This window comes from Anastrepha obliqua, chromosome 3, assembly GCF_027943255.1.
Source record: "Anastrepha obliqua isolate idAnaObli1 chromosome 3, idAnaObli1_1.0, whole genome shotgun sequence".
Lineage (NCBI taxonomy): Eukaryota > Metazoa > Arthropoda > Insecta > Diptera > Tephritidae > Anastrepha > Anastrepha obliqua.
Genome location: NC_072894.1, coordinates 38,652,576 through 38,666,886, shown reverse-complemented (window position 1 = coordinate 38,666,886; position 14,311 = coordinate 38,652,576). Strand labels below are relative to the sequence as shown.

The following is a 14,311-nucleotide window of genomic DNA, read 5'->3' as shown; positions in this document are numbered from 1 at the left end:
TATTTTTGTTGGCCATTTTCATATACGACTATGTATGTATGGTATATATGCAAGTATGTGTGTATTTGAGGTTATAAACATACGCATAAAAGTGTATGTGCATATATGCGCAAGCTTTTAGAAATTAAATTAAGGCACAGCTTTCATCTGATATGTAGATGCCCAGCTGCTGGCACACAGCAACAACACAGAAATGCTTCAGAAGTCAGGCAATTCGTTGGCATTTGTATGAGTAGGTGTGAGTGCTTCTACACATACACACAATCGCACATATAGGTATAGTATGCATATATGTTTATGGTGGTAACGCTAGTTTTTCTATGACTCCTGACAGCCAGCTCACCCTGCATTCTGTGTCACTGTAATTTGTGACTTTGACGTAGAGCAAGATTAGAACGAGTGAATTAAATGAACGCATCCTAATTGAAAGGATTTGTGATTTGTGGCCAGGATTGCTGCTAAATTGCCAATCGAATTCCCACACACATACATATGCACGAACGTTTTCGGTGTAGCAACTAGGTGAATTTGATTGGTGGGAGGGGAAATCGATTGCCAAATAGTAAAATGAGAGGGAATAAAGAATGAGTTGGAAAATTTAAGTAAAGTGCCAAACTTAAGTACACAAAATGAAAGTTGATTGCATTGTCATTATTTAAAACCGATTTAATTTCATTTGATTGAAAAATTATGTGTTTTTCATACTATTTGGCAGTGGAAAACTTGGGTGAAAACTAAATAACCGAATAACGGATTTAAATCTTATGACATGAAGTATATAACTATCACACTTATTTTTTAATAATCAGTGATATCTTTTATAACACACTTGTAAAAGTCCGTATAAGTCTTCTAAATTGGAATTTAAATGTAGAAGACAGAGTGAGGAAAGCTTCAACACCACTTTACTGCTGCAAGAAAACCATTGGGTTAACTTGGGGTTTATCTCCAAAGATAGTAGACTGGTTGTTCTTAACAGTGTTAAGGGGGGAGGTCCAAAAATCATTTTTTTTTTCGTTTTAAGCTAATATATTCGTTTCGTTTTTCCTAATATATTTCAGAATATTCACACAAAGTTACAGAACCTAATTCTCAATATTTCCGTAGATACAAAGCCAAAGGTAGGCGAGCGTTAGATAGTTACGCTGTGACCGGACAGCTATAGTACAAACTTTATCTTCTTTTCTCGACTTTTCATTTTTATGATTTCTTTGAATTGGCGTACATAAATGAAAAAAACTAATGAAACTTTTGAAATGAATCATAGCTTGTTCCCTTCAGTATTAAATTCTTTTCTATTTGATCTAACAAAATAGATAAACAAAAATTTTTCAAGATTTTTATACCAAGCTGAAGTGAATTTTTTTTTTATAGAAAGGCATTTTTTCTTTAAAACCTCCAAAAAGTTGAAATTTTGGAAATTCTCTAAGTTTTCTTCTTCTAGAATAAAAAATCATGATAATTAGAAATCCATTTGAATTTTTTGCTTTATATAATAATTACGAGCTGTATCTTGTACGCCAGTTGCAGCGCTCTACTAATTTCTATGTTACACATTTTTTTCAACTTATTTTAACCAGTACAAAAATTTTTATACTTTTTAAATGTTCATTAAAAGATAGAAAAAACTTTGCAGTGCTAAATTAATTTTTTCCTTAAAAAAAAAAAAATCGCAAAGAGATGCAATTTTTAGACCTCATAAACCAGGCTCCCCCCTTAACACCGATTTAACTATACGGTATTAGCATGGTGGCCAGCACTTGATAAAACTATTATTATGATCAGATTGGGACCTGATATGTACTCCTATAATTGCAGCTTTAGAACCACTCCAATAGAAGCACTAAACGCAATTTTATACTTATTGCCAATTTCAATAAACGTCATTCGACTATATTAGAAAGATTTTTCACTATTTTAGCTACTACAGATTTTTGAAAATAGAAATAGTGTAGAGCTAATTTTAATAAACTTTTTACCACAATATTTCCTTCAAACGAGGACGGGTCAGTGGTACAGTATATGATGAAAATAGCGTCCGTGTATTTTTTTATTATTATACTTACAGGCATTCTTTATAAAATAACAGTAGAAACATCAGATTTCTGTAACCGTACAAAAAATAAGCATTGCATGTATATATGTACATATAATATTGTAATCATATTTGTTTTTCTATCTGTATTTTTCGTTAAGCTAACAGTGCCTGCTTTGCAGATTCGATACTATAAATGAGGTTGAGAAAATACATTGTACCCACTTCTACTTGGTGCGTGATCAAATCAGCACATTGTTTCAATCGAAAAAAAAAATTCACAAGGATTAAGAAAATACTTAACTCCTCATAACAAGGGTTTTGACTTCCAACAACTTTATTAATAACTGTTTACAAAGAAAGTATTAGCTTCCTTACGCTAACTCACGAAGATTTCTATGTACAGGGTGGCGCACGAATCGTGCTACAAAAACAAAACGTAATAACTTTTTTTCTGTGTGAGTAATCGGCTTTTGTTTTTTTTTTGCAGATTAGTATTTAGATTTACAAAAAAAGGAGGCTTGGGATACCGAAAAGAGGATTTGGATAGTGCAGCGGTACCATGCTTTGCAGTCCATCATTTCCGTCCAAAGGGAATTTAGGCGGGAGTTTGGCGGCACTCCCCCGAGCAGATGGACCATTATGAGGCTGGTGAACATGTTTGCTGAATCTGGAAGCATCGCACGCAGACCGTACCATCGAGATCCCCATGTTCGGGTCGAAGCCACAATCGCGGCTGTAGCATCGTCAATTCAGGCAAATCCAAGAGTTTCGACTCGTAACTTGTCGGCGCAAATTGGAGTTAGCAGACGGTCATTGCAGCGGATAGTTCATGATGACTTAAACTTGTTTCCGTACAAAGTTCAAATCACAAGCAAATTAAACCCTCTGGATTTGCCTATTCGCCTGGAATTTCGCCAAAAAATTATTGAAATGGCCGAAGAAGACAACAACTTCATAAATTGCTTGTTTATGTCTGATGAGGCCCATTTTGATCTAAACGGCAATGTAAACAAGCAAAATTGCCGTATATGGAGTCAATCAAATCCGAAAATACTCCATGAGATGGAACTGCACCCAGAACGAGTCACAGTGTGGTGCGCAGTTTCATCAAGGTGCATTGTCGGGCCATACTTCTTCGAAGAAAACGGTGTAACAGCGACTGTAAATGGGGACCGTTATTTAAACATGTTGAAGGAGTTGTTTTATCCAGAACTGCGGCGAAGACGTATCCCTTTTAACAGCATTTGGTTCCAGCAAGATGGAGCAACTGCACATATAGCCAGACCGGTTATGGAGGAGCTCCAACGAAAATTTAGAAATAAATTGATATCCAGAAATTCCACTTTCCGCTGGCCCCCAAGGTCACCTGACCTCCTGCACCAGATTTTTTTTTATGGGATTATCTCAAACAAGAGGTGTATAAAGCAAAACCAAGTAATTTGACTGAATTGAAGCAGTCCATCACAACAATAATTGAGGCGATCCCGACTTCAACCCTTCAGTGCGCAATGAACAATTTTCTCATCAGGTGTCGCATATGCGTGAATGAGCATGGAGGTCATTTACGTTCTATTATTTTCAAAACTAATTAGTTACATAAAATAAAATTGAATTATCTATACAATAAAAAAACAAAAAGTGAAATACATTGATTAGAAAAAAAGTTATTACGTTTTGTTTTTGTAGCACGATTCGTGCGCCACCCTGTATTTAAAACAAAACTAACCAATCGAAGAATGCAAACTATTTAAATTTATTGCACTATTCGTTGAAAGAAAGTTGAAAGTAAAAATTGGATTCTTCTCTTATTCTTTAATCTTTTATGGCTTTAATTTATAAATAATAAGTTAAATATAAGTTAAAAAAAATGGTTTCACAGTGCAAATAGCTTTATTTAATTGCCAATAAGACATGTTATATAATATTAAAAGAAAAGTAATGAACAAATTTTATATTTTCGTTTTTTTTATTAAGTTGTAAAGTATAGAAAACAGTTGAAAAGCCGAAATATTATTATTCACCGAGAAAGATGAGTATATCGATTCCATGGAGATACTTCAGTTTTATAAGTTTTACTCTGTTATCGTTTTTTGAAAATGAATCACTCGCACTTCTGCTTTTTCACCACTTTCACAGAAGTGAGGTTACTTCGAAATGTCATAAAATCTAAGAAATTATTTTTGCGATTTATTATTGCTTAATATATTTGATGGAGTGGAATAGTTTCAATTATTCTACAATACAAAATTTGGAAACAAATTGAGTCCAAAATGCGATCGCATATATTGGCCCATATGCGATAAAGGGTTCTCCTATCTCCGGGCTGAGACAAAGAAAATGACAGATACCTGTAAAATTTCGAAAAAAAATTTTTTTGTCATAAAATGTTAATATGATATAATCCTTTAAGAATATGTCAAAACATTTTGAGAACGTAAATTTAAGTATTTGTTATATTATAGATCGTCAACCGTGACGACTTTATTCTTTGCGTTCGAGCACTGGGAGAGGAATTTTCATGTGTTCAAACTTTAGACGCGTTTTTCTCAAAACCATATTTTTCAAATTGGCGTACACGTTAACACGAAAAGTTCTTGACCGATCTCCCTGAAATTCTGCACACGTCTTTTCTATGATATCACTTTCTATGTGAATTTACAGTTTTGAAAATTTTTCGAAAGAAAAATTTTTTCGAAGCAAAAATAGTAGTAAAAATTCGCCTCAAAATTCTTTTTTTCTTTTGCAGCAATTTATTCCGCGAATTTTTTTCCCCATTTGTTTTTAATTCATATAGAAATTATGACATTAATAAACAAACAAATTTTTGGTTTTTTGCATTCAGGTCACTGACGCCGCTACTACAATGCCCGCCGTTTGAGAAGTCCCGCTGCGACCTTCCTGGAAGAATTGAGTGCACATCCGCCATTTTTAATGATTAAAATATAAAAAAAAGTTATATTATTTTGATGTATAAATAAACTGTATGCTAATTTTGAAAAAAATATATTCATTTCTTCATTTTTAATGAAAATCAGGGAAAATATGGCGGTTTACAGGTATCTGCCCCCTTAAGTAAGATTTGGCCATATTCTGTATTTTAATATTCAAATGAACACAGACGAGTAAATATCATATTAGCAGACCAATTCTAATTTTTTAAGAATTTTGATTAAAAAAAAAAGCCACCGTATCTAACTCCCGACTTGTTTTTATTAATAAAAGTTTATTAAAATTTGCTCAAGCACATTTCGCGTATTTTTAGGAGAAATAATTAATTATTAGTTCTTTGTTTAAGCAAAGAGATTAAGCAAATATGTAAAAAAATATATTGAATAAATTAAAAAAAAAAATACTTTTCTAAGTTGGCCGAAAAATATGTTTTGTATTTATTTGCACAGTAACATGCATATATATTGTACTTATATGTATGTGTGAAAAATAAAAATTTTCCTTTCCATACACGCATTGCACTCTAGCACTTGTCATTTGCTGGCAATACGAACATTTATACATACTTATATATACACTTGTGTTCAAAATAGTAGAAATACGACGAATTTCCAAGTTTTTGCCAATTTTTCGTGTTGATTTTTTTTAATGTTTATTAGAGTATAATTTCATTTATACCCCTTATACATTATGCAATAAAAAACATATAGGCCAAACATTGTAGAAAATTAAAAAAAATTAAGAAATTTAAAAAAAAATCCATCAATTTTGGCAGAATTTTAATTAGAAAATTTCAAGATAGGACAAGACTGAGTTTTTGATGCCAACGTGAGCTCTTACTTACATACCTTTCTACGACGACATTAATGTCAAACTTTAAGTTTATATACAAGGGAGGTTCAATAAGTGTCCGTGTTAGAAATGATAACACCATTTTTTCAAATTTTTTATTTTTTTATTTTTCAACATAATTCCCTTTTAGAAAGAGACACTTCTCTCAACGCTCAGGCGATTTTTGCCAAAAAATAGGATTTGCCGAACTCTTCAAAATACGTTTTTGTCGCTGCGATGACTTCCTCGTTTGAACTAATTTTTTTCCGCGGGTCATTTTTTCATTAGGGAACAAGAAAAAGTCGCAAGGAGCTTGGTGGGGTGAATACGGGGTGTGCGGCAGCAATTCATAACGCAATTCATGCAGTTTGGCGGCAACACATTTGGATGAAGGTGCTGGTGCATTATCGTGGTGAAACAACACCTTCTTTTTCGCTAAATGTATATATGTAGCATCATTTTTAAAATTCCTTTATCAGTAATAATATTATATACATCACACGCATATTAGTTTTATAGCCCATTTTATTCAAGTATATATAACAAAGACGGTCAAAAATCAAAATTTTTTTCTCTTAAGATGTTGTGAATTTTCATCCAGAAAGAACCCATGCTCGTGAGCCTTTTACAAAGAAGAAATGCTCAAAAAGGAGAAGTTTTGAGTTACTGTGAACTTTCACTTTGCTTTAAATGGGCTATAATATCGCATGTTTTCGAAATATTCTGCTTAAAAAGTTGGAAATTTTGACGATTTTTTTTTTAATTTCTTAAATTTTGTAACTTTGTACAAAGTATTTAGATATAACTCATATAGTTTTTTTGTAGAATGAAAACGAAAAAAAAAAATTATATACAGAGAAATAACTTAAAATCTGGTATTTAGTCGGGTTTCTATTATTTTGAGCACAGGTGTTCGTACTTGCATGTACCTTCTTAAACGTGTAAGCTTCTGACAAATCTATTTAACAGTTTTCCGCAGCATCCACTTACCTGTCTGATATTGCACGATGCGCCATTCATACGGTGAGAAACGGGACACAAAGAAGAGCACGATACTAACACCGATGTAACTGAAGATGACGCTCATCTGCCGACAAGAGGTGTAGAAAGTAAGAAACAGCGACATGGAAACAGGAAATAGCATTCACATGTAAAGAAAAAAATAAATCGGTTTACATTATTAAAAATAAAATTTAGTACAATTGTACAATAACTGAAAGGAAATGTAGGTATGAGTTTGTGTAACTAAATAAAATTTTTCGATCGAAGTTCTCAGTTTCGCACTTTTGCACTAGCAAAATTACTTGGATGTAAATCAGACATAGTATGTGAAATAGGAAGTGTTTTAGAGTTGTGGTATACCAGTTGTATAAATGTACTTATATTCCTATATCTACTTTAAATATATCAAAAGGAGCGCCGCAACTGTACATTGGAAATGTTAACAAAACGAAAAAAAAGAAATGATTGTAGATGGGGTTGACGTAGGAAGTATAACAGATACTTTTTAAAAACGGCTTTGCCGTTCTGGAGATTTACGCTTGTTGGTTTGAGGGACCATGGTGAAAGGGGCACTCATCGATAGCTTGAGGAATTTTCCGCACAAAATACTGATTATAAGTATGCACATTTCGACTTTATTTTTCTCTTCGCTTGTTAGCTTTGCAGACATTTGGATTTTGCTACTATTAAATAGGCACGCTTTATTAACTTCACAACTTCTGACACCTGCAAAGCTTTGAAAATGAAAAAAAAACTCATATGCATGTCGAATGCGCACACAATTCGTTCGCTCCAAGCGTGTAAACATGTTCATACGCACAAAAAATATAAGCATACAGTGAGTCAAACAAGTATTGGCACACTCGAAAAATCAAAGTCAAAAAATTAATTTTGACTTTGGGTTACAAGCTCAACCTTGAAAGGTAAAATAAGGCACAAATTCACATCAAAAAAGTATTGGCACAGGTAGCGTAATCAGCTTGCTCCATTGCAGCTATAACGCACTAGTACTTTATGGGTTCTCCTTTAGACTGCAACGCCTCCTCATACTATTTACGAGATTTGAAGTTTCGGACGATGTTATTTTATTCCATTCAGCAATTCATTCAGTTTTAAGCTGTTTGCAATGGTACATCAACCACTCCGAGCTTTCCGATTCCAGATGCCGCGAAACACTCCCAAACCATCACATATCCTCCACCGTGTTTAACTGTTTTGAGCAGGTTGTTCTCCTGAAGCTCTTTATTTGGCTTTCGCCAAATCTTTTGTGCTCCATCTGACGCAAATAAATTAAATTTTGATTTATCACTAAATATGGTGGTGTGCCAAAAAACGTCGGGCTTATTTAAATTCTATTTAGCAAATTCTAGCCTCTTTTTCTTATTTACCTTCGAAATGAAGGGTTTGCGTCGAGGAACCCGGTCATGATACATAGCCTTATATAGGGTATTCCGAACAGTTGCTACTGAAGTAAAACTTGTAACCTGATATACAAATATGTTGCTTTCATAAAAATGTAACATCAAAATGAGATGGTGTGGAATTCGAGGGAATGTAATTAGGTTCGAATCTCAGTAAGAGCCTAAAATGAATAGAAAGTTTTTTCAAACACGTAACAGAAGTGTAAGCACTTACAAATTATTAAAAAAGGTGCTGTGCAAACTATTCCTCCTCCATCTCCTTTTTTAAGAGTTGTAAAAGTCGGTGAAAAGCAATTGGACAAATTTGATCGTTTTGGCAAAACTAAAATTAAAAATTATAATATCCTTGGCCGCAAGTCCACGGATATAAAAATGTATTTCACGGTGACTTAGTTAAGGGTTGGACTGCACTAAAGATTGAAAAAGTATCGGTTTTGAATTTATATTCACTTAATTATACAGGATTTTCCACTAAGAGTTGTTATTTTGAAATTCAAAGAAAAATGCTATTTATATAAATGATCGGATGTTTATTTCAATTTAAAGAGGAGGGTATGCCGTTAATAGTGGAAAATAACATCAGGCAAATGACCACCACGACCACGCTTACAGGACAACATCCTTTTCATGAATTTTTCCATAACCGAACTCCAAAGTGGCTGCCCTATGTCCTCGATAGCCTCACGAATTCCATCTTTGAGGTCCTGAATCGACCCTGGACTGTTGGCGTAGACCTTCTCTTTCACATGGCCCCACTAATTTGAATAACATTTTATTGATTTGGAAGACTAAATTAACAAATTAAACTTCCTATCTGTGTAATCTTCCGCTTTGGAGATTTGAAATATGTTAGCTCGACAGACCACAAACCTCCTGAAAATTTTCCAAAATTGCAATTAAACAAACTTAAATCTATCATAGATTAGGATATCATAATCTTGTCCATATACCTCTTAAAATTTTATGCCACACATTTTTTACCTTTAAGTAAAGTTTCCTTGAGGGCAGAGAAATTTTATTTTTAATTTCAGTCAGTTAAAATTTTGATAATGTATACTCGTATACTCATATAATGTAGGTCCTTCCATTTGTGGAACAACATCAAGGCGGACGCCACAAGTTGGAGAAGAACTCGGCCCACCAACATCTTATGCCGCCTACTAGCGGCAGACGGTTTATTTTATGAAGTGCTGCTTCAAGCCAGAAATACACGCGGAGAACACTGCTTGCCGAGGGATGAGCGTATTTTCTATAATTTGGTGGTACATGCACCCAATTGCTTTCGAACCCGGGCCTTTCGATAAGTCACGCACAAAGCCACTTGGCTATAGCGGTCACTGTATTACTTTTGTATATTTTATATTATATATCCAAAAGTCTCTAAAAACCGTGCCCCTAATTTATCCAGTATGTGTTACCTGGCTTAAAATATTGTATGTAAGTGTGTACGTACTTCAATGTGCGGGTAATCAGCTAAACATTTCCCAGTTCAATACGCGTGGTAGCGATTGGCTTTGCGTAATAATATTTAGCACGTACTGAAGTCAATTGCCACCACAGCATTACATGTTGATAGCAAAATACGTGCTGCGGGCTTATCGCCCTCTGTTGACGAGTGGAAGGCAAGGAAAAATAAGTATTGCTTTTGGTCTGAATCAAACTTTATATAGCTGCGCACATTTTAGTAAAATTTAATTTCAAACAAATTCATGGATAATGAGATTTTTAGCGTCTATCATCAGACGAACAGAACGAAATTAAGTCTTAGCATACAAAAAGTGGGTTTTGATTTTTGCTCGATATCAAAAATATTTCAGCCAGAACTTAATCAGGTGATGATCCATAAGTGTACTAAATTTGGGTAAGTTTTATTAAGTCGTTATCGAGATATTCACAGCAGATTTACCCCAGAAGAGATATCGGGTTTTTTGAATTTTTTCTGGAAAATTAGCGTTAGTTGAGAGATGGGCGTAACTATAAACCGATTTCGCATATTTCCAATAAAAAACTACTTTGGATAAAGAGTTATATGTGTGGCTAGTTTCATTGAAATATATTAATGTTGTATCATGTTATCGAGCGCACGGATGGTTAGTCATGCCGAAATCGGCTTCTCCTTTTATTCTAAGCAATTTCGCACATGTGTAGTACTTTTATCGAGTAGTTTCAATAATTATTTCATGAGTTTCCAGATGACACACCTCGAATTTCATGGGAGCAAACATTTAAACAGAGGTATTTGCTTCCAAAGTTTCCATTTATTTCAAAGTTAGCCAAATTATCGTAAATGCTGCGGCATATAGCGCATTCCAAAGCTGGCATATAGCGCATTCCACTGGCTGAGTTCCATACTTTTGCGAGCTGCAACAGTAGCAACGGCAACGGTAGCTGCCACATTTACTTCGACTTCTTCTTTGACATGAGATTGTACATAGATGCTTTTTAAAATTACTTAGTTATTTGAAGAATTTTTGACAGATAGCACAGGAGTAAGGTTTCGCATTTATATGGCTCTTTATGTATTATTTAAGATTGACGCGCTGAGAGAAATATCGACTGCATCGTTTGCAATGGAATGGTTTTTCACCAGTAGGAGTTAGTTGTTGGCGATGTACGTTACTTTGTTGAAAAAAATAAAAAAAGTGCATAGGTATGCTCGCTCTCCATTTTGCACCGAGAAGTGTGGTTGTGACGGCTTGATGCAATGCCATATGTGTATATGCCTTGATCTAACTGTATGTTGATTCATCATGCTCCTACAAATAACCATTATGTAACCAAATTATATATACAACAAAGTATTATATGTCATAAGAGAGTGGTCTGACTAATGTAAGGACAAAATCTTTCGTCTATTTTTTGACAAATAGTCCGGGAGCCAGGGGTCATTTTGACCTCATCATTTAATGCCGACTGTTTTTAATACTGAAGGCAAACGCCATCCAATGGATGACGAAACCGACCATCAGCTGGTCCAGTAGCGGTGGGTACGTGCGTGGAATGCTGCGAAACGTGTCGAAAAAAAAATTTTAACAACTCATTTAATACCGACTGGAATTTTTTTAGTGTATTGTTGACATTTAGTACAATGAAAAAAAAAGTCAGCTGCGCCGTAGAGAGGGGAAAATACATCACCTGAGCAGGCGAACTTGTAAAATAAATTAAAAAGTAAAACTACTTTATGCCGATTGAAATTTTCTTACATAATTTTGGACGCATATGAAAATATAATAATGATAGTCGGCTGCGCTTATAGCGGTGGGAAGATCATCAGCCGAAGCAGGAATGTATCATTGCGTTCAGCTGCTGTATTTTTCCCCCTCTACGGTGCAGCTGACTATTTTTTTCTATTCTACTAAATGTCAAAAATACATGAAAAAAATTTCAGCCGGTATAAAATGAGTTGGTGGAAATTTTTTTCCACACGTTTCGTACCCTCTCACAATCACACCCATCGCGGGGGCGCCAGCTGTCGTTCACTTTCGTTATTCATGAAAGCTAAGTCACAAGTATAGTCAAGAATTTAACGGTATATAAACGCAGTTCAAAATCGACCCCTGGCTCCCGGACTAAAACATCTCTGTAGTCACCTGCTTATTTTGAGAGTACCGAACGCCAGAAATACTAGAAACAGAAATGAAGCTGTCGATTTTCTTTCTGCCACTCATATGGGCATCAGCGAGATGAAAGCTATGATTAGTGTGTGTTGCTGGTGGCCAACGCAGAGCAAACAGCTAGAAGACGTCGTGTTACCCTTATTTAATGATGTATGCAAATCAAGTTAAGAAGAGCCTTGGAATGCCCAAAAAAGCTTCCTAAAAAGTGTTCCATAGATATTTGTGGTCAATGCGCGGCGAGGTGGTGCTTGTTTATAGTAGACAGTGCAGCATGTGAACATAGGGTTTTGATATGGTACGAAATTATAATTCAAATGTCAGTAAAATAACTCCTAAATGTCCTTCAATCAGTATTTGCGCCTTTTGAGTGCCGGATACAATCATATATGCTTTCGTGGTGAACGAATCTTAAAATTTAAAAAATACTCGTATAAATTCATCTATTCATAAATATTATCTATTCATAAATAATATAGTTAGAAAACCAACGATTTCTATCATTCCTATTTGATTTTTACTTAATTGTAATATGCATTACATATTTATTTTGACTTGATTTAAATTATTTATAAACTGTGGCCCTCAACGGAGGGTGAAATGGTATGCACTTACGAAAAGTGGTGAAAGGTCGTTTTTATTTTGCGAGGTTCTTTTAACTTTAATTCACGCCCTCTTTTTTATATTGAGTCCACATATATATGTGTATACATGCAAGAACTTCCCATTTCTTGTATGTACACATACATATGCACATAGTACATATTCATATATGGAGTACAAAATGTTTACTTCGCCACTTTAAACATTTGAAGCTGTTTAGAAATAGGATTTAATTTGCATGATTGTGGTAGAATGCTCCAGTTTGAACGGACACGAGCGCAAATAACTAAATTATTCCATTTTTGCATGTATATAAACTATTTCACGCATACATATGTACATACATTTAGAGCAAATATCTGCGTGAGTGTGTGAATAAACCCGCGACTGTTCGAGTTTTTCGTAATTCGTTTGCTATCAAGCTAACAATTTCATTTTGCTAATGCAATTCGAATTACTTTGGCCTCATTTTTTAACGTGCGTACACACTTGTGTGTGCATACACACATACATTCTCATATTAGTTGGCACATGAGGTAGTGTGAAGTAGCGAAAAATGGCAAATTTTAATTTAAATAAATAAATTTGTTTGTATATGAGTATATGTGCATATGTATGTGTGCATTTTTGTACATTGGCATGGCGCGTGAATAGATTCAAAATGACGCACATATGCAGGAAAGCGAATAAAACTTCTATTCAAAAAGTTCTCGGAATTTGTCAATAAAATGGAAACTTTTCAACTATTCACTAACGGGTTTTTTCATAACATTAAATTATTCTACATGATTACAAATACAAGTATTGTCATACTTCATTTAATCTCCAAGGTATATACATTTTATGGGCTGATTCTTTCAATCTTCAGTATACCGATTTTGGTATCGCTCCTTCCTTTTCTTAATATTCCAATGATTGCAAGGGCTTCATAATCAATTTTTGTTATCTTATTAAACAACTAAAGAGTGATTTTCAAGAGCTTGAGAAACTTAAAATGATAATACAAAACAGGAATGTTGCTGAAATGATTTTGTTTTTGTTAAAACCCGGTAGATAATTTCATGGCATTGATTTTTTGCCGGATGCATATATCCACCGCAGTTACGAGTGATATGGTCCATTAGATCAGTTCAATTGACTATTTCTTCGAATAAATCCGAACGAAGGTCATTTGGCGGCAATTTTTGCACGAGCTGTATGCTATAGACACGTAAGCCACCGTAGGCGTGCGGGGCTATCATTCGGAAGTGCGTCGGTTCCAATTTACATACATGCAACACCAAAATGATAGAAACACTTTTTTCTAATAGCGGCTGCCCTTCGGCAGGCCACGCCAAATCTCCGAGTATATTTTTGCCATGAAACATATCCTCATAAAACCATTTGCCGTTTGGAGTCGGCTTAAAACTTTTTTTTTTGGGTTGAGGGGGCACAAAGCATTGAAAATCAAAGAGACGGAGACTTCCCTATCAGCTCACCCAATAAAAACCTAAGCCAGCTCTGCTTTCCTCCCATGGCGCGACAACCGATCACTTCACGGGAGGGAGAGCGGCCTATTACCAATTCATGAAGATTTAAGCTTTTATTCAGCGCGACCGTCAACCGTCAAATAGAACTTCACGGCAGGGAGGGCTGCCTATTTCCGATTGATGAAGGTCTTCGCTGTTGTTCAACGCTACGCAATTTTATGATAATATTGTACTTCTTTCCATATTACAGACACTGAAGAAATAATCTTCCGAGTCAAGCACAATATCAACCAGGTTAAGGACTGTAATTGGTTTCCCCGCCCTAGTGCTTAAATACTCCCTTTTGAAATCAAATCGAGCACAGCCAAACAAAACATGCTGCGT

At 34.8% G+C, this 14,311-nt stretch overlaps 1 protein-coding gene across 2 annotated transcripts in view; it reads right to left on the bottom strand.

Annotated features, from left to right (window-relative positions):
- LOC129242423 (glutamate receptor 1) overlaps positions 1–14,311 on the bottom strand; it is a 219,166-nt gene that overhangs the window by 38,623 nt on the left and 166,232 nt on the right. For both annotated transcript variants that reach the window (XM_054879050.1, XM_054879051.1), the window contains exon 11: positions 6,809–6,905. In XM_054879050.1, the coding sequence (XP_054735025.1) occupies positions 6,809–6,905 (97 nt within the window). The remainder of the gene's footprint in view (positions 1–6,808; positions 6,906–14,311) is intronic.